The 20,852-nt window shown below is 41.8% G+C and overlaps 1 protein-coding gene across 1 annotated transcript in view; it reads left to right on the top strand.

The window, feature by feature from the left end:
• The window catches only part of TNS1 (tensin 1), a 326,151-nt gene that overhangs the window by 205,035 nt on the left and 100,264 nt on the right, over positions 1–20,852 (top strand). The window contains 6 exon segments of the mRNA XM_021002764.2: positions 8,480–8,592; positions 8,838–8,898; positions 9,876–9,951; positions 11,216–11,345; positions 12,110–12,175; positions 13,766–13,882. Of these exon segments, the coding sequence (XP_020858423.1) occupies positions 8,480–8,592; positions 8,838–8,898; positions 9,876–9,951; positions 11,216–11,345; positions 12,110–12,175; positions 13,766–13,882 (563 nt within the window).

Below are 20,852 nucleotides of genomic sequence, written 5' to 3' on the forward strand. Positions count from 1 at the left end.
ATAATACTTGAAAGTTGTTTAGCATTTTATAATTAAAAAAAAACTGTTCTGGATATCTTTTTTTAAACTATCTCCTTTGTTCCCAAATATTTCCTTCCCTGCTGTATTACCCAGAGAACCATATCTTGCAACAAAGAATATGTAGAAAGAAGGGAAGAAAAAGTAGCACATTGAAAGTAATCAACCTATCAACTGAGTCCAAGATATGCAATGTTTTATACTCATGTTTGCACAGTCAGTCAATAAGTGTTTATTAAGCCCCTACTATGTGCCAGGCACTGTACTAATCACTAAAAATACAAGGAAAAGGGGCAGCTAGGTGGTGCAGTGGATAGAGTTCTGTCTTTGGAGTCATGAGGACCTGAGTTCAAATCTGACCTCAGACACTTAACACTTACTAGCTGTGTGACCCTGGGCAAGTCACTTAGCCCCAATCACCTCACCAAAAAGTAAAGATACAAGGAAAGGCAAAAAACAGCCCTTACTATCTAGGAACCCAGTCTAATGAGAAGAAAACCTGCAAACAACTATACACAAATAAACTATATACAGGATGAACTGGAGGTAACCAGGAGAGGGAAGACATCAGGGAGGGAGAAAATGATTCATAATTTTAAAAGCATCACATTTGATCCTCCCAACAGCCCTGTGAGGGAGACAGGAGGCTCAGAGAAGGCATATGACTTGCCCAAGGTCACCCAGCTAATAAGCAGCAAAAGAACAAAGATTCAAACTCAGGTCACCAGACTCCTACTCCAGCATCGTGTCCTACACCACCCTGTGTCATTGCTCATAGAGAGGCACATGCTCAGGAACACGGAGAGAAGGCATATTAGTATTACCGTGTGGACAGACTTTAGTGGTGAGAGTGAGCATAGCTCTGTAGACCTCAATCCTGATAGAAAGAAGATCAAACTTGGGGTGAGGGGAACCAGTTTTTGAGCTACAAGTTCTAGTTTTTGTGTCTTAAAGTATACATGCAGGAAGAAATGCAGTCCACCTCCATCTACCCTTCAGAAGTGATAGGGGTGCATAGAATGGGAATATACTGTCCTTCATGTGTGAAGGGGATAAACTGAGGGTGAGCCTAGGGAAAGAAGGCAGATTCCATGGATTAGCCCACATTGTAGAGGTCAGAAAGTCTTTTGGGCAAAATAGACTTGGGAGCCACCCAGATATATAGTCTTGTTGATAAGCAGCTCACTGTCTGATGACTCTCTCATCCACTAAGAGGCTCAGAATGCTATAGATGAGATCAGTTTGCCTTCTGGGAAAGATAGAATAGGATAGGACAGGACAGGATAGGATGGGGTGTGATTGGATGGCATTGAACAAGATAAGATGGGGTGGGATTGGATGGGATAGGACAGAATAGGATGTGGTGGGACAAAAATGCATTTTTATAACATTTTAAGGATTTCATTTAAGCCTTATAACAAACCTGTAAGATAGCTTCTATAAGGTATTGGACTTGGAATCCCTGTTTTATAGATGAGGAAGCTAAGATGAGCTGACTTGCTTATAGCTATATAGTCAATAAGTAGTGGAAGTGGAATTTAAGTCGAGGTCTTCCTGACTTAATTCCAGAACTCGGCTCACTGTACCACGTTGTGGTCTATGGAACGATGCTTGTGTCCAGCCTCCAGTGTTTGGGGTCCCACTGGACGAGATATAGACCTGACTTCTCCAACAGGTTCATTGGCATGATCTTAGAATACTGCTGAACTTTATTTTTAAGTTATACATTATTTAAAAAAAATTAACCAGTATTTGTTTTCTTTCCCTTTTACCTCCTCTCCCCCTATTGAGTAAAAAAATCCCCAAAACTTCTTAACAAATATGCACCATCAAGCAAAACCCATTCCTACATTGGCCACATCCAAAAATGGATGTCTTGTTCTGCGTCTTGATTCTTTTCCTCTCAGTCACGAGGTGAATAGCAGGCTTCACCATTGGTTCTCTGGAATTATGGTTGGTCATTTTATTGATAAGAATTCGTAAGTCTTTCAGACTTTTTTGTTTTTACATTCTTCCCCTGGTTCTTCTTCACTTCACCCTACAACTGCTGAATGTTAAGTGGCAAGGCAGAACCTCAGGCCAGAAATCCTTGAGCTTAACCTATTAACTGAGCCTTCCTATCTAGAAAAAAAAGAGACAAAGCATTTTAATGGAAAGAGCATTGGATTTGGAGTCCAGTAGTTCCAAACTTGACTCCCCCTCTGATAGTGAGTAACTCACTTAGTTTCTCTGGGCCTTAGTTTCATCAGTTATACAATGGGAACAATAATACCTGTATTATTACAGAGGTAATGTATGTAAAACTCTTTGAAAACTTTAAGGCACTATATAAATGAGTGCTAATTATATCATTAACTAATCTCTGCTGGGTTGGCTGGGTACTAAGAAAAGGTGATGGGGGAAATATCTAAGCTTCTTCAGAATGGTGGACTAAAGTAGGGAACTGAACTGGTAGGCAGGAATAATGAAGAAGTTTCAGGACCCGCCCTTCCCAGCATGGCGCATATGGGGATAGCTGGAATAATGGCACTAGTAGACAAGGTCAGCATGCCTTTGTTGGGGTGGGGATGGGGGTTGGGAGCAGGGAAGCTCTTTTTCTGAGCAAAGGCTCTGGCTAAAAGCCACAAAGATAGCAGCTGCAGATCAAAGAACAGTCTTCACATTGCTCAGTGAGGAGGGGGCTGGGTATGTGATCTGGTCATTTCTTTTTCATCCTTGTGGGCCTAGTTGCAGAGCTCACTGTCAGTGGTATCCTCCTTGAATTGGAGGAGCACAGCAGTAAGCAGAATGTTGGGTTGTGATATGCTTTGGAGGCATGGTGGGTAAAAATCAGATCGCACTGAAGGACCACAATCACACCTCCAGAGGATTCCTCCATAGAGATCACAGGTAGCATGTATTTGGTGGTGGAATGTGAGGAGCATTCTGAGTCTGGCTTGCACTCAGAAGGTGTACTCTGAGCTAGTTGGTAGCAATGTGACTTTGGGCAAGTCTTAATTTTGTTTAGCTGTCTAGTGCAGTGGCTAGACCACTGGTCCTGAAATCAAGAAGACCCCAGTTCAAATCTGACCTCAGATAATTACTAACTGTATGACCCTAGGCAGGTAACTTAATTGCTATTTGCCTCAGTTTCTTCAGTTGTAAAATGAGGATAACAATAGCACCACCTCCTCACCTTGTCATAAAGACCAAATGAGATGATATTTGTAAAGTGTTTTGCAAACTTTAAAGTGCCATATAACTGCTATCTCTTATTCTCTGAGCCTCAATTTCCTCATCTGTAAAATGGGGAATATAATCCTTGCATTATGTATGCCACAAGGTCGTTGTGAAGAGTTGATGAAACAACGTCTGTCAAGTGCTTTGTAACTGGGAAACACTGTATAAATATAAGCTTTTGTTATTTGTGTGCTATGTGTCTTATTCACACACGCCTTTATGTGTGTCTGTATCTGTTCACGTGTGGACTTATGGCCAAAGGTAAAAAAAGTACCTTTGTCTACTTATGTATTTTGCTTTCCTGCCTTCTTTCTAACTCTTCAAGGTCTCTGGTTCAGTGGTTCTGCTGTGAATAAGGAGAGAAGTATTGCCCAAGGAGAGCCTTTGCCCACAGCTCCCCTGCCTGTCCCCCTAGGGCTCATTGTCCCCTTATACACACATGCATCCTGTTGGCATGATCTGGGGTGCTGATAAGGATCCAGCCACTCTGAGTTTCCTGTCAGCTGGGTGGGTGAAGGGCAGAGAAAGGAGTCTGAATAGGGCAAACTGGTGCCCATCAGATTACCCTGGCTCAGTAGTCAAAGGCAGCCACACCCAGTTAATGGACCAGGTGCCCCTTCTCTGTGTATCTGAGTCCCTGAACCAGTCCAGTCAAGTAGCCTATGAACAGAGGAAGAGTAGTGCTCTAGGTCACAAGTCCTAATGCCACTCACTTGGTGGACTTCCCATTCATTCATTCAATAAATGTTTATTGATTACCCAATTAGGGTAAAGCATTGTAGCCACATCGCCGCATCAAGAGGAGTACTGATCATATTCACATGAAGGATCTCTGACTATTAGAAAAAAATGAGAAGAGAACGACCAGTAATGGGCAGAGTTTGCAGAGATATAGTCCTAGAATGATACACTAGGACGCTTGGCTTTTAGACTTCTTTCCTTTCCTTCTCCCCCCATTCCTCCCAACTTTGTCTAGACATGCTTATATGTCCCTATTAGAAATCATTGGTCCTTTCCTAGCCTCAGTTTCCCTCCCCTGCCCACGCAGACTGGAGGTGATGCTGATCTTCCCAGTCACTCAAAGAGATGTTGAAGAAAGATTTATTACGTTGAAGGAGTTAGGAATATTTAGTTTGGAGGAAAGAAGGCTTAGTGGGGAAGTTTATGCACCATTTGTCCTTTGGTAGAGAAATTCTATGAAGAACTGGATAAAAACCTTCAAATTAAATCAACATACACTGATACTTGGTGCCTTCAATGCAAAGGAGTGAAAAGGTGAGGATGGGGAGAAATATATGGGAAAGTGTGGTTCCAGAAAAAGAAATGATAGAGGCCAAAGACTTGTAGGGTGGTAAGAAACCTCATACTTCTCTCTCATCAATACTTCAAAAAAAAGAATTGGAAGACAGTGGGCATGGTAAACAGCAAACAACATCACAAGGAATGAGCTTGATTCCATTTTCATGGATAGGAAAAACTTATTATTGATGTGGGAGTAATCCCAGAGTTGGCTGTCTGTTCACAGTCAGACCAGCAGATCTTCAGAGCTAAGATTAGAATTTATAATAAACAAGAAGAAAGAATAATAATGAGAAAAAAGATATGGCATATAATTTAGAATATTTAACCCTCAAGTATTTAAACAAACTACTAAAAATAAAAAATGGGAAGGGACATCAGATATAACAATGATATTGAAAATAACATTGACACTGATAACTTTACCCAGAAGTTAAATTAATTGCTGCAACAAAGAGCCCAGTAAGCACCTTAGTCAGCAAACATTTAACTTACTTGCCAAATGAAGAGAGATGTCTGCCAAAGGCAACATTGGGCTAAAATATAAACTTGTCTGCAGAAATCTTATGAAGAGGGATGATGTATACTTATGAACAGTATCATTTTATAAAGCAGAGAGACACAGCAGAGGGTAAGCCTAGTTTGAGGAAAACTTGGCAAGATGTTCAGCTAAGCAAAGTCATCCCAAGAGTGTTCAAAGTTGAAATTAGAAAGAGGACTACAAACAGAAGAAAAATGGGAATGACTTACAAAAACCACTTCAACAAACTGTTTATTCCATCAAGCATAGTGGAACCACTATATTTGGGCCCTAACATTACATTCTTTGAAGTGCTTACAGAGGAGGTAGAAATCACCCTATAGCAACAAATATGGGAAAAACATCTGGATTGGATTAAGTACATATAGAGGACATCTGTCCTGGAGGTGATATAATTGTGAGTGCTTTGATGGACTAATATACAAGGTATCTTAAGGAGGGGAAGATATCAAAGGTGTGAAAAAAAATCTCAGCCTCATGAATAAACTAAACTACTCACCTATATGCCCTCCCTTTATCTATGTAAAGTCTTTATGAGGGTCAACTATACATAAATCAAGGGCGTGTTTTATGAAGGTATAGTAGGCAATAGGGAAGCTTTTGAAAGAACTATCCAAAAATCGATCCCATCTTTACTATCTCACAGATGATTGAAAGATGTAGAGAACAGAAGATCTCGTTGTGCTTAGTGGTTTTTTTTTTTTTTGATTATGAAAAAAGGATTGAACTCAGAACAAAATGGTGCCTTATAGTCTCTTTTACATTAAGATGTCCCTCATCTATACTTCAAGATCATTCCAGATTCCTTAGAACATGCTACAACAGAAATAATTCTGTTCAATAACTGTCTGATAAACATTAGGTAAGACAAAACAGGGGATGTGTGCTCACCAAAATTATATCACTGGAGAAAACGTTAAAGAAATTGAGACCGCCATAGCTATCACTGTGATGGAGGAGATTTAGGGCAGAGCAAGTCGATCAGGGATTCCATGGAGATGATGGGTCTTCTATTTGCTTGTGTTTGAAGGTGGCATTGTGTTACCTCAAGCTTCAATACTTTGCAGAGCCTCCTGGAAAAGATCTGTAATCATTTAAAGGAGCTTGGCCTGTCCATCCACATAGGAGAGACCAAATGGATGAAGAATGTCTGTTGCCCATATTTCAATATGCTTCTTAACTGGACAACCCATAGGGCTTTTTAGCAGTATGTATATTGGGGAAAGACAAAACAGATGGACAGTGAGCTTGGCCCAGAATTGAAAAGGAGAGGAAAGAGGTCTGAATTGCTTTGGAAAATTGCAAAACACTTTTATTGGCTCCAGACTTTCCATAACAGCAGAGGCCTGCCTTTTCAATACAAACATTTTTGCCAGTATAGATACTAAGTGGCTGAGGCAGGATTTGAACCCAGTTTCTCTGGCTCTAGAGTCAGTTCTTTTTCAGTTGTATCATGCTGGCTCTAATTGTCACCTCTGTAAAAACAACTAAAAAAGTTTCATGTGAAATTGTAACCTTTGTCCAGAATACATTCAAGATCCTCCACAATGTGGCCCTGGCCTACCTTTCTACCCTTATTTTGCATCACTGTCTTTTGCTCATTCTTGTGTTCCAGCCCAACTGGAATACTTGCTGTCTCCGGTTCTCATCCTGCTCTTTTCTATTTCCATGCCTTTGTACAAGCTGCTCTATCCTCCCTGTTTGAAATGGTTTCTCTCTACCCTACCTAGGATCATAGGTTTTGGTTACGATTCAGTTGTTTTTCAGCCATGTCCTACTCTCCATGACTCCATTTGGGGTTTTCTTGGGAAAGATACTGGAATGGTTTGCCGTTTCCTTCTCCAGCTCATTTTACAGATAAGAACACTGAAGCAAACAGGGTTAAGTGACTTGCTCAGAGTCACACAGCTAGTAAGTGTCTGAGGCTGGATTTGAATTCAGGAAGATGAATCTTCCTGATTCCCAACCCAATGCTCTATCCATTGTACTACCTAGCTGACCCTAACTCTAACTTCTAGAGTTCAAGGGACCTTTGAAATCATTTAGTTTAACACTTCTTTTTACGGATGAGGAAAGTAAGGCACATAGAGGTCAAGTGTTTTATCCAAGGTTATGCAGCTAGTAAACAGAAGAGCTGGGACCGATAGACTTCTCCATGATGCTTAGCCCGAGCTCTAAGTGATCCCTCCCTCTCTTCCTGAAAGTCCTCTACCATTTATTCTGTTTGACCTCTGTCATAAGCTTAAATCAGTTTCCAACGTGCATTATAGGGTGCATTTGAGAGTGCAGGTTTTTGAGGGACAGATCGTCCTTTAGCCTTGTAAAGGTGGCTAGTATGTAGAAGGCTTTCTGTAAACTTGTTGATTTGAACCGAATAGTAAATGGTGACATAGAAGAAGATAGACCACTAGGGGGCACTGGAAGTCTCTTTGTAAATATAGTGTTTGCAGATGGATTAATGACTGCTTTGGACTGACTGGCCTTGTGACCCGATGGTCTTTTTGATGCTATCCCTATCTCTAGACTGTGGAATTCTTCTTCTTTTAGGCCAGATGGTCAAAGGTCTCCTAGTTCTTAAAGATCTCTAGGGAAAGAGAAGCCACATCCTCTGTTGCTACCCCCTGCTGTAACCCTGAAAGTCACAAAGGTCTGTTCAGTGACTCATCTCAAGCCCCATTTTCTTACATTGCATCCCATTCCCTTTTGTTCTATTTTCAAAGTGTATGTACGTTCGTATGTATGTAGGGGTGTGTGTGTGTGTGTGTATGTGTGTATGCGTATATGTGCACACGTGCATATGGAATGGAGTGTTATCAGCCATCAGAGATTTAAAGCTTGCCATCAAACACTTCTCTCCTCCATCTTTTGCTCTTTAGGTAGAATCATCCTCTTACCCGGAGCCATAACTAGACTTAAGTAACAAGGGCTTTGCCTCAAAAATAAGGTGGGGAATGAGAGCCGTACTTCTTCTCTAGGGCGACCACTGTCTCTATACCGAGCCCCTCTATCTTCTGATGACTTACACCACCGTAAAGTTTGATTGCCTCTTAGCAATTGCACCCAGTGTCTCTTTGCTGCCATATTCCCCTCCTGTGAGGTTTTCTTGCCTCTAGTCCCAGAGAAGGGAAGGGCTGGACTCTCTGGGTGATACTGTCCTTTGTCATACTGTTCTTTGTACTGCCACTCCCCTGTCCCTCAGGTACGAGAATGCTTAGCTATGGCAGTCTCAGTTTCTTTAACATTCCCTCCAGTGACTAACCCCATAATCCATAACCATAGCAAAACCTTTCTTACCCTATTTCTACTATGTTTGAGGAGTGAGGGGAACATAGGTTGAGCTGTCCTCTGAGTAATTCTTCCCAGAAGGGATCATGCTGAAGGGCTGATGTGTTCCCTTTGCAGGTATGTCCATTACTTCAGTGGGCTGCTCTCCGGTTCCATCAAAATGAATAACAAGCCTTTGTTCCTTCATCACGTCATTATGCACGGCATTCCCAACTTTGAATCCAAAGGAGGTCAGTGGCTGATAGTTTAGGTTTCAATCTCTCCACCTTTCCCATTGCCTCAGTTTCCCCTTTCTCTTTTCTCCCTTCTTTCCTTCCTTTTTCACAATCTCCTTCCTTCTCTCCTCATTCTTCCCTCTTTCCTGCTTATGCCTTTTCTTGTCTTGTTTCCTCTCTTTGTTTTCTTTCTCATAACTTCTCTGTTCCTTCTCCTATCTATTAAACATCCTTATCTATTTTTTGGTTGCTTCTTTCAGGTTGTCGACCCTTCCTCAGGATCTACCAGGCCATGCAACCTGTCTACACATCTGGAATCTAGTATGTATCTCTTCCCCATGGAGATGAATAGCTTAGGCTTCCCCCTGTCGCTACTAGAAAGAGACAGGAAGCTATATCTTTTCGTCACATTAAAAAGACCTTAAAAGGACAGTATACTTTACACAGGAATCTGTACTCTTCTTTCTCACTCATCTGGTTTGAGTGGACACCAGTACTGAAGATTAAAATCTGTGTGATCTTCTGAGAAGTTGTGTTGTGGGAAAAGGAGGGTGGGAAGTCTTTGTTCTTGTCCTGAATTTTTCTCTCTCTGTCTCTCTATCTCTCTATCTCTTTCCATTTCTCTCTCTCCGTTTCTCTTCCTCTCTCTTTCCATCTCTCCCTCCACCTCTCTATCTCTCTCTTTTTCTCTCTTTATCTCTCTTTCCATCTCTCTTCACTTCTCTCTTTCTTGATCTGTCTCTCCATCTCCATGTCTCTCTCCACATCTTTTTCTCTATTTCTCTCTCCAACTCTCTTCCTCTCTCTTTCTATCTCTCCCTCCACCTCTCTCTTTCCATCCCTCTCTCTGTCTCTCTCTTCTACTCTCTCTATCTCTCTTTCCATCTCTCTTTTTTCATCTCTCTCCATCTGTCCACATCTTTTTCTCTATTTCTGTCTCCATCTCTTTTTCCATTTCTTTCTCCATCTCTCTTTCCATTTCTCTCTCCACTTCTCTTCCTCTCTCTCTCCATCTCTCTTTCCATCTCTCTCTCCACCTCTTTTTCCATCCCTCTTTCCACCTCTCTTTCTTCATTTCTCTTTCAATCTCCCCATCTCTCTCTCCGCATCTTTTCCTCTATTTCTCTCTCCATCTCTTTTTCCATTTTTCTCTCCACCTCTCTTCCTCTCTCCCTCCATCTCTCTCTCCATCTCCCTATCTCTCTCTCCACATCTTTTCCTCAATTTTTCTCTCCGTTTCTCTCTATTCATCTCTCTCTCTAACCATCTCTCTTTTTTCCATCTCTTTCTCCCCACAGCAATGTCCAAGGAGACAGCCAGACCAGCATCTGTATCACCATTGAGCCTGGATTGCTTCTGAAGGGAGACATCTTGGTAAGGACTGTTTCCTTTTTGGTGATGATCCCTCTGTCCTTCATGTCCTTCTGTTGCCACAGCTGCTGTTCCTACTGCTGCCTCCTCAGAGGAGATGGAGAACTGCAGCAACCAATGAGAACCACAGACTCTATATGTGGGCAGGGCCCTGCTGATGTCATACTTCCCATCTTTTCCCTGTAAGGTGAAGTCCCTTTCTCCTGACTCAGAGCAGGGCAGTAAAGTAGAAAGAAGCCTGAATGAGGAATCAAAAGATCCAGGGAATAGTTGAGACTAAGCTCCTTATTAGAAATAGATGTTTATTGAGAGGCAGCATATGGTGGTTAGAACACTGGCTTTGGAGCCATAAAGACCTGGGTTCAAGCCCTGCCTTTGACGTAACCTGTTTTTGTCACCTAGCCTCTTGGTGTTCCAGTCAATTTTCTTAGTCTCCAAGTTGCGGAGAAGGTACCATTTTACATTAATTAGAGGTAGTTTCTTATTGGAAACCCCTTAGAAAAGGAAATGACAGGTAACTGTTAAAAAGGCAAAAAAAAGATGCTTGTTGGGATTGTATGGATAACCATGTCCTTGGGCAAGTCACTTAATCTGCCTTAGCTTTTGTGTAATGGGGATTACAACTGCTTTACTTTTTTTAAACTGGATTTTTGTCAAGTGCAAATGAGATGTGGGTGAAAGTGCTTTGGAAAAGATTAGATAGGATACAAAGGTAAGAGTAGTATCTTTGTTTCTTGTCTGGAGAGAATATAACTTCTAGCTCTGTGTTCTATGATCATAAGGGACGACATCCGTCCTTGTCACCCTGTCATGTAGCATTTTCCACCGAAAGTCATAGCATCATAAGTGGACATGAAAAGGACCTTAGAAGCCAGTTAGTTCAATGTCCTAATTTTGCAGCCTAGGAAACTGAGGTCTCCACCTCCAAATCCAGTAATCTTCCTACTGTGTCATGGTGTAGTTGCTATAGTAATTAAATAACTAGTTTCCATTTGTTATAATTTAAACCCATCTTCAGATGTGCTGAAACCTCTTAGGATAGAACTTTTTTTTTTTTTTACTTTGTTGGCTGAAAGAGTACCTTCAGGTTGAGGAGATCTCTAAGAGATTTTTGTCTGGTGGTGGCGAGATTTTCCTCCCTGAAACTGGAGATGAGTTCTAGAAACTGTGGGCATTGGCCTGGGGTTCTTTCTGATTCCACTCTTCTCAAGGTGGTCCTGATGTTTCAGTGAGTCTGACCGGTGTCCCCTCTGTGTCTTTGGCCCAGCTGAAATGTTACCACAAAAAGTTCCGAAGCCCGGCCCGGGATGTCATATTCCGAGTTCAATTCCATACCTGTGCCATCCATGACCTGGGAGTTGTCTTTGGGAAGGAGGACCTAGACGATGCCTTCAAAGGTAGGGCCCTTGGGAGTGGGGCATGGAAAAACAGTTTGAGATGAAGCTCGTTCCTTTTCTATCAAGTTGATCTCTTGCTATATTTTCCCAACTCGCTCCGTGCCTCCTCTCCTATTGTATCTTTTCTTCAGTGCCCTCCTTTTCTCTCCCCCTTTGGGACTTCTCGTTTTCAGGCCAGGAATACTGGATCCCCATTCACTATTTCAATCCCCTGCCTCCCCCTTCTTCCATCCTCCCTTAATCTATCCCTTCAGTACCTGGAATTAAATCCTTAGCTGAATGGGGCTGGTGCCAGGAAGAGTTGGGAGGAGAGGTGGGGAGGGTGGTGGGGAGGTTCATGACTCAGATACTAGGAAGCGGGGTGATCCCACAGGTGTGCTAGAGTAAAAGTTGAGAACCTGTTGTTAAATTTTCAGCGTGAGTATGTGTGTACACCTCAGAAATCAGCAAATGCTATATGTCAGGACTTGATTTAGTGTTTTATTGGTTGTCAGGTCTTAAGAAAGTGATGGAGAAAATATGAATAACATAGATTAAACTTAAAAGTGTGTGGTGGCTTCATTCTTTTTTTCTGGAGAGTCAGTTGCTAAATATTTACCAGCATGCCCCTGGATAATCCCCATCATTTTCTTCTGGACCACATGTGTGCAAGATGCCTTTGTGTGCTGAGCAAGATGTGTCTGTGCTGAAGTCAGGGGCTAAGAATTCTCAGAACCTTTTCTGATTGCTGATGGAAGCCTTCCTTCCTTTCTCTTCTTTTCCAGATGATCGGTTTCCAGAGTATGGCAAAGTAGAGTTTGTATTTTCTTATGGCCCTGAGAAAATTCAAGGTATAATCTTCTTTAATTTTCCACCCTACCTATGCCTCCCCTGCCCTGCTTCCTAACCCTGCCCCTTGACCAAATGCAAGATATCTGTGTTCAAAAATTAGAATAGCAGATAAATATTTGGGCATTAGAGTGGATGCCAGCTATACTGAATGAGAATCAAGTGACCTAACTGTGGAAAAAACAATACAAAAGGAGACAAGATAGATTTCATAGATAGCTAAATCTGGAAAGAATCTTAGAGATCATCTAGTTCAACACCCTTGTCTCGCAGCACCTGGTACACAGTGGGTGCTTAATAAATGTTTATTGACTGACACATGAGAAAACTGAAGCCAGGGATGTAATTAGTGCAGAGCTAAGACATCAACTCAAGATTCCTGACTCATCACATGAAAATGGTATTGGAGTAGATAAATAGTATAGGAACCATTAGGTTATTTTCCTATCATAATCAGCCTCAGAGTCCATCTCTAGGCTCCACATATAAAGGCTTAGAGGCTAGAGGAAAGGCATGAAGATAGTAGAAGGACAAAGGAATAGTGTTTATGAGAGTAGGGTAAAGGAACTTGAATGATTCAACCTAAAGAGGAGAAGGCTGATTAAACATTAGCCTTTAATAGTGTTGGTAGGCAGAGGATGGTGACCTGATATTCTCAGCTCATGGAAGAAAGAAAATGAGGGACTGATCATAGGTTGAAGAGAGGATTTAGGATAGCTTGAAGGACAGCAAAGGTGATTAAGCTTTAGTGGGTATGAGTGACTGAGATTGAGTTGTCTTCCTTTGTAGAAATATTTTTGAACTGGGAGGACCTCCTATTGGTTTGGCTGAGGGAGGGAGCATCCTAATGGGGGGGGGGTAATGAGTGGTTTGACCTTTAAAGAACCCAAGGGCATTTACACTTCTCTGATTCTACTAGGGGTTAATGTGGGGTCCACAAAGTTGCTTTTTTAAAAAATTGATAACTATTTCAATATAATTAGTTTCCTTTTATAATCCTATGTATTTTATTTTATGCATTTAAAACATTTTTAGAAGGGGTCTATAGGTTTCCCCACACTGCCAAAGGTTGAAAACCTCTGCTGTAGGCTGCCTCTGATCCATAGGTCAGTTTAATTTAGCATTTCTTGAGAGCTTTCTGCATACAAGGACCAGCATTCTTCTTTCACAGTCTTTGACCCCAGTCAGTTATAGCATGAATCTTCTTAAACCCCCTTTCTCTAATTCCAGTGGGAATTTTCATGGCATTTTCATGATTGTTTTAGAAGAGGAGTTGGAATAACTCAGAAGGCTAGAAACTTACTTGCAGTGAGGGCTCCAAGCTTCTCAGCACTCCATCTTCCGGGGCTCCATTGTGTGACCTGGGTGTAAGCCTCATCAATAGCATTAGGGCCTAGACTCTGGAGTTCCTTAATCAGCCTGGCCATTGGCCCTCAGATGGGTCCCTTACCCATTCTGTGCCTCATTTTCCTTCTTTGTGGCTTCAAGATGATGTGAAATTGCTTAGAGACCTTCCTTAGGGGAATACTGTGATTTCCTTGTTTATTCCAAATGTAAACCTCTTTTCACTTCCCTGTCCTCCAATCACGCAGGAATGGAACATCTGGAAAATGGGCCAAGTGTGTCTGTGGACTATAACACCTCTGACCCTCTCATCCGCTGGGACTCCTATGACAATTTCAACATGCACCGAGAGGACAGCATGGAAGGTAGGTGCGACTGGGGCTGCTTCCCTGCCTCCTTTCCAAAGGTCAGTCTGTTGAAGTGAGGTTTGTGATATAGTCTAAGCTGGAGGAAAATAATACTGGGGTTATTTAGATAACATAGGTTATCTAGGTTACATGGTTATCTATGGATTTTGGGTACCAGCTTTGCAAATCCATGTAGAAAAATTTCTGCTTCTTCCACAGTATTTGGTGAACTACAGAATATGCATTCAGTAACTATATCTGTCCCCTGTCCCCCTGTCCCCTCCTTCCTCACCTCCATGGTCTATGAAACAGTAGGAGGCTAGGTAGCTAGCTGGATATGAGGCTACACTTAGAATTAGGATGCTTTCAGTTCAAATTCTGTTTAGACACCTACTTAGCAATGTGGCCTTGGGCAAGTCATTGAACCACTTAGAGCCTCAGTTTACTCATTTGTAAAATAGGACTAATTATAGTTCCCACCTTGTAAGGTTGTTGGGAGGATCAAACAAAATAATATAATGTAAACCTCTTTGCTGACCTTAACACGCTATGTAAATGCTAGCTATTGTTATTATTAAGTGCTAGTTTTGAAACTGGAAGACATAGCTTCTTGGCTCTGTTACTTCTGTATTTTGGTCTTGTTTGTCAAGGAGAAATAAATCTTTGGGATTGGAAAGTACAAAAAAGAAGTAACTAATGGAGAATTGAAACGCAACATAAATAGGAGGATGTGATAAGAGTTGTGGTGGCTCTTGGTTTCAAGTCAATAGGCTCAAACAAATTATATATGAAAAAAATGACCAATGTGATCGCTGAGCTACTGTCAGTGATCTTTGAAAAAAATCATGGAGAATAGAATTGGTGCTACAGAATTGGAAAAAGGCAAATATTATCTTAATTTTTTTTTTTTAGAAAAGGGGAAAAAGGCAAATCTGAAAACTATAAGCCAATGCATTTGATTTTGATTCCTGATAAAATTCCATTATTATTAAAGGGATGGTTATTGGATAGCTGGAAAAGGAAGCAGTGATCAGAGCATTGGTATCCTCCAGAATAGAACCTGCCAGGCTAACGTTATTTTCTTTTTTGACAGTGCTAGACCAGTAAATCAGAAGAATGATAATGGAGTTAGTTTGCTTACATTATTTTTGGAAAAAAATAAAAAGTATTCACAAAGATTCTTATGTACTTGTGTGAATGAGATGAAGGGAGATATGGACTAGACAACAGTACACTTAACAGATTCACCTGCTGAATGGTCTGACCCAATGAGTCACTGATGACTCAATGTCAACTTGAAGAGTAGTTATGCTTCGAGGTCCCCAGACATCTATTCTTAGCCCTGGGATATCCAGGGCATTTTTTATCAGTGACTTAAATGATTATCAAACTTGCTGATGACCCAAGGCTAGGAGAGACAACAATATAGGTAGTAACAGGATCCCAAAAGATCTTGACAAACTTGAATATTGGGACAAATCTAATGAGATGAAATTTAATATGAATAAGTGTAAAGTCTTATGCTTGGATTAAAAAAAAAACCCTGAATAAGTAAAAGATGGGGACATCAAGACTAGATAGTAGTATTTGTCTGAAAACAATTTGGGGGAGGGAGCAGTCTAGCACAATATGACTCAACCAAAAAAGGTAATGTGTTCATAGGCATAGTATCCAGGAATGCAGCAGTCCGGCTCTCTTTGGCCCTGACCAAACCACAGCTGAGTTTCACATTTTAGGAAAAAGTATTGATAAACTTTCAGATTAAAAGAAACTGGGGATATTTAGACTGGAAAATAGCTGGCTTAGGAGGGTCATGATTGCTGTTTTCAAGTGTTTGAAGGGCTCTCTTCCGGGGAGAGTGATTGAATTTGTTCTTGCAATGGGTGGAATTTTCCGTCAGCCCGAGCTAGACTTGATGTAAGGAAATACCTAGCAGGTGAGCACGGAGAACCAGAGCCTACTCAGATCTTCAGGTGCTTTCTACTGGTTACATACCGATTTTTTTCCCCTTCTGAATGGGGACTGCTTCTCTGCGTCTCTGCTTATATTCCAGGATTCTTTAGATAGATATAGCTGATAGAAGGTATGCCCCTGGCTCTCGGGACACATCTTCACTTGGATTCCCTGAAACAAGGGAGAGAAGAGGGAAGAGGATTGAGGGTAGGGGAAAGAAAATAATAATAAAGAGGACTGAAATGAGGAGCAGAGAAAATCAGGAATAGACAGAAAGTTCAGGTGGGCTGTGACGAAGGAGGGAGAAGAGATAGCTGTGGGAATGAAAAAGAGATGCTAGAGAGGTCTGAGAGGAAAACCAAGAGATCAAAAGAATGGAGAAAAGATGGGAGGGAGTTCAGCTGGAATCCTCTGACCTGCTTCACACACTCTGCTCTCCTCCCTCTCTTGCTCCTAACATCTAGGAATGGGGACGAGGGAAGGGAGAAGGGAACAGATGGAGCCCTTTGGCTACTGTAAAGGTCATTCTGTCCAGAAAGGGACAGAGAGTCTCCTGTGTAGGGACATAGGACCTGGCTCAATGCCCAAGGGGCCTGGAAGAGGGGACAGAGGAGTCAGGCATCTAATTGGAGAGTAGGGTGTGGACGGCATCTCATCTCTCCTCTTTCCTGGTTAGGCACAGGGTGGGGCTGGCCTGCATGGTAGAAGGAGGCTTGTAAAACTCTGCAACTCCATCAGAGGAGACATACACCCTCCTCTTTGTTACACTGTCTATCCTCCATTTAGGGCATGGAAAACTGGCCTGCTCTTAAAAGGCCCTGAATTCCTGGCAGGGGCAGGAAAAATAAGAGGCTGAGTTTACTCCCTGGGACAGGTGGTGGGTGGTGGGGGGTTAATGGTCAAAAGTAGTGACCACTGTTCCAATCTCCATTACTCATAGGATCGTAGACTTAGAGCTGGAAAAAAATTTTAGCGACCAATGAGTCCAGCATCAATTTTTTTTTTTAAGATGAGGAAACTGAGGCTCAGAAAAAAATTAAGTGTTTTGGCCCAGGATCGTGAAGAGACAGAATTCAAATTCAGGTCTTTCTGGTTCCAGATTTAGCATCCTATTCACCACAGTTTGCTGCCCCTATTCCTGGCTGGGGGAAATTATAACCTTCCATCCGTTTTCCCCCCTGCCCTCACTTTCAACTCTAGAATCCTGGGGTAAAACTCATTCCTTTGATTCTCTAACTCTCTGAGGATCCAAGGAGGTGAAGACACTTGTATTTTCATGTCAATTCCATCTTTCTTAGTGTTGGGCAATTCCTTCTTCTCCTGTGGCTGAATTTCCTTCTGTATGGGGTTAGGAGTAAGGTTGACATGGAAGAGGAGAGAAAGGGCCGGATGCATCAGGGATTAGGGGTGGAGTATTTTAACTATCAGGGAGAAGAAGAGAAGGAAGGTTAGATGAAGCTGGAGCCTGGTCGTGGGTACTTGAGTTTTGGTAGATCATAAAGTAAGGGGGAACTGTCTGCCTTGACCCTTCTCTGGGGTAATCAAGGAACAAGAAGGCAGGGCTGAACCAAGATCAGGTTTTGCCTTTCCACACTGACCTGAGCCAGGAGACCCAACCTCCCTTACTTGAGAGATGAGGTTACATAAGTAGCAAGCTGAAGCCTAGGCTTGACAGCTATGCCCTATGGCACATACTTTTCCCATCTAAGGATGGCTTCTACTCAGAGGAGATTTGTAGCAGAAATTTTGGATGTTACAGTGGCCAGAAAGTCGCTTAATGGTCTCAGTGCCCTAGGTAGCTCTCTAAAAATTGGTAGGTGCTGTTTCCTTGTCTGGAGTTTTCTATTCTAAAGGTGGTAGACACATGGTGGCAAGAGGGCTGTCGGAGCCAGATTAAAATGAAATTGGGAAATATTTATTAAAACATTTTTAAAGATACAATATCACATAGGTGATGTTAAGATGTGATTTTCTAAGTAAATATGCTTGAGCAGGAATCCTTATGTATAGTTTAATGGCCCTTTTTCTATTTGAGTTTGACCATGTTGCCTATACCAATGAAATCAGTCATCTGGCAAAAATAGAAGAAAGCTACACAATTCATTCTGACTGGGGGCGTGTTGGGGGCTGGGGGAAATGTTTTTTTTTCTTCAATTTTTCCACAGGGAAGGTCAGTGGGGTGGTGAGTCCAGATTAGATTGGGATCATGTGCCCCAGATCAGAATGAGCACCATTTCTAGAAATGGCCCATCTCCTCTATTTAAATCCTGATGGAGAAGGGAGGGGGAGTGAGTTCCTCTGGAGCTTGCTGCAGTGACTCAGGCTGCCACTGGGAGAAGAGGGAGGTGGGTAGGGCAGTGAGAAAGGCTGGGAGCCAAGTACACTTGAAATGAACATTAACCAGATATTCATCTCCAGGCTATTTAAGGCCTCTTTGGAAACTGGCTTCTGAAATGACTCTGAGACCCCTCACCCCTGGGAAGGGGCTATGAGGTCTCCTCCCTCATCCCACTTTCCCTTCCCTTCTCAAAATTAAGACTCTGGATTCTATTGGAAATCCTCCAAGTACGCGTTCACTTACTAAATCCTTCCCTAAAATGCCTCACAAGGAATCATAAAAACAGAGAACTTTGGAGTTGGAAGGGGCCTTAGAAACCATCTAGTTCATCTTATTTTAAAGGTAAGCAAACTGAGGCCTGGAGAGGCGACTGGTCCAAGTTTACACCGTAGTAGCAGAGGTGAGATTAGAACCCAGGTTTCTTGAATCTCAGCTGGGATTCTTTCTGTCTCAGGTCCCACTGGTACAGGCCCATACTCCCCTCATCTTGATATGTTCTTTGCCCTTATTTCGTAGGATTTAGAGTTGGAAGAGACCTTAGGATCCTAGTCTAATCCATTACCTCTTCCCATGTTACAGATGGAAAAAAATTCATCTTTGAGAGGATAAGGGACTTATTTGTCCAAGGTTTTATAGGCAGGATCGTAGGATCTGGAGAATTTAAAGCTGGAAGGACCCTCAGAGCAGACCTTAATATATATATATATATATAGACCCTTTTGGCAAGGTAATGAATCCTATAGACCCCTTCTCAGAATTTTATACATATACATACATATATGTATAGATACATACATGTATATTCGTAATTGAATAAAATGCTAAATTTCAGTTAGGGGTTAGTGAAAACAAAGATGTGATCCCCCCCCCCCCCTTAAGTTCATGGAATCCCTGAAATTTATCTATGGGACCAGATTCCAGTATAAGAATCCCTGCCTTAGAGATTATCTCCTTGGAGAGCGGTCTCATGTGGGATCTGATCCTGAGGAGCGTTATGATCAACCAATCAGTGGGTGGGGAGACAGGTTGCATCCCATCTGTGCTGCGATAGCCAATGAGGGGTGCTTCTCTCCCACACAACCATCACCTCCACTTATCAGCCCTTAGGGAAATTATAACCTAAACTAACCACCCTCAGCAGCTACATAGGTGATTCTGGGAAAGCTGTCCCCACCCTCTAATCTTCAGATCATCTTATGGCTGCCATAGGTACCCTCAGAGAGCAGACTCTGAATATGATGGCAGTGATCTGTTATTGTTAACTGTTATCCAAAATCTCTGCCTCTTTCCTTTGCATTTTGAGTGGTGTGAGCAGGCATGGCTGGATGGTGATCTGGATGGCAGATACCATTATATTCTCTCTCTCTGCAAGCTCAGCCTTCTTCTCTACTTCTCAATTACTGTCAAGGGCACCACTCTTTTCTGCTCACCCAGGTTCTCACAATGGTCATGGCATTTTTGACTCTTTACTTTCCTCTGATCCCCATTCACATTTCCCATTAGTGCCCAGAATCTTATCAATTCCATGTCTACATCTCTCACATTTGTTCCCCTCTCTTTACTCACAGATAGCACCCTAGTTCACAGACCTTTACCGCTTCTCATCTGGACTAAGGAGGCTAAATATGGCAGCTGCATGCAACAGCCCTCAACATTCTGGAGAGTGGCAAGAACCAGATTAAAATATAATTGGGAAATACCTAACAAAGTAAATATAAATACAGTAGAATACAGATAATATTACTGTGTGGTTTTCTAAGTCAATATGCTTTCATAAGGAACCTTATATAGGGTTTAGTGACCCTTATTTCTATTTGGGTTTGACCACAAGGCTCTACAGAGCTGCCGAAGAGATTTTCCTAAATCTGTGGTATCATCCTAGCATTCCACTGCTTAATAAACTAAAGTGGATTCCTGTTTCTAGGATCACATTTTATTTCATCTTTATCTTAATATTTTAAAAAATAATGTACAATGTTTTATATTTATGTACATTATATTTCATAATGTACATAATTATTTAAGCAGTTGTACCTTATACTATAGTAGCACATATTTTATATGATATATAGTAAAATATATAATTATAGTAGTATATTTTTTATAAATAAATACACACAGGCTCAAAATTTTTTATCGATAGAGTAATGGACATAAAAGAGTTTTGAGACCACTGATCCAGTCCACCCCTTTCATTTACAGATAAAGAATGCCTCAGAAAGATGAAGTGTATTTATTTGTTCAAGGTCACACCGATAGTAAGCAGCAGATATATTAGAACTTTGATCCTCTGTCTCTAAAGCTAGTGCTTTTCCTGAGGCTCTCTGAGGCTGATAAAGGGGAGCAAGGGAACAGAACGGATTGTCAGTGGAAGACAGGTGGGGGTGGTTATGGAGCACCACTGTGCTAAGAGGCCCTCCATGCCTCTGTATCTGTGCCACAAGCGGAGGAATGTCCGTCTTCACCACTCGGAGCCTTGCTTCCTCCTCTGTACATACCCTAGCAGGAGAAAACTTTTACCTAGGAAGCCTAAAGTTTCAGGGGTGTGCTTGGAACCAGCTTGAACTGGGTCCTGAGAGCAGATTGTTAAATTTTCAGTGTGAGCCTGAACATCTTGGAAATTGGCAAAAACTACAAATGGGTTTATTTATTGTTTTGTTGATTATCTAGACTTAAGAAAGTGATGAAGAAAATGGG

The sequence above is a fragment of the Phascolarctos cinereus genome, unplaced genomic scaffold (genome assembly GCF_003287225.1).
Source record: "Phascolarctos cinereus isolate Bilbo 61053 unplaced genomic scaffold, phaCin_HiC Scaffold_7;HRSCAF=346, whole genome shotgun sequence".
Taxonomy (NCBI): domain Eukaryota; kingdom Metazoa; phylum Chordata; class Mammalia; order Diprotodontia; family Phascolarctidae; genus Phascolarctos; species Phascolarctos cinereus.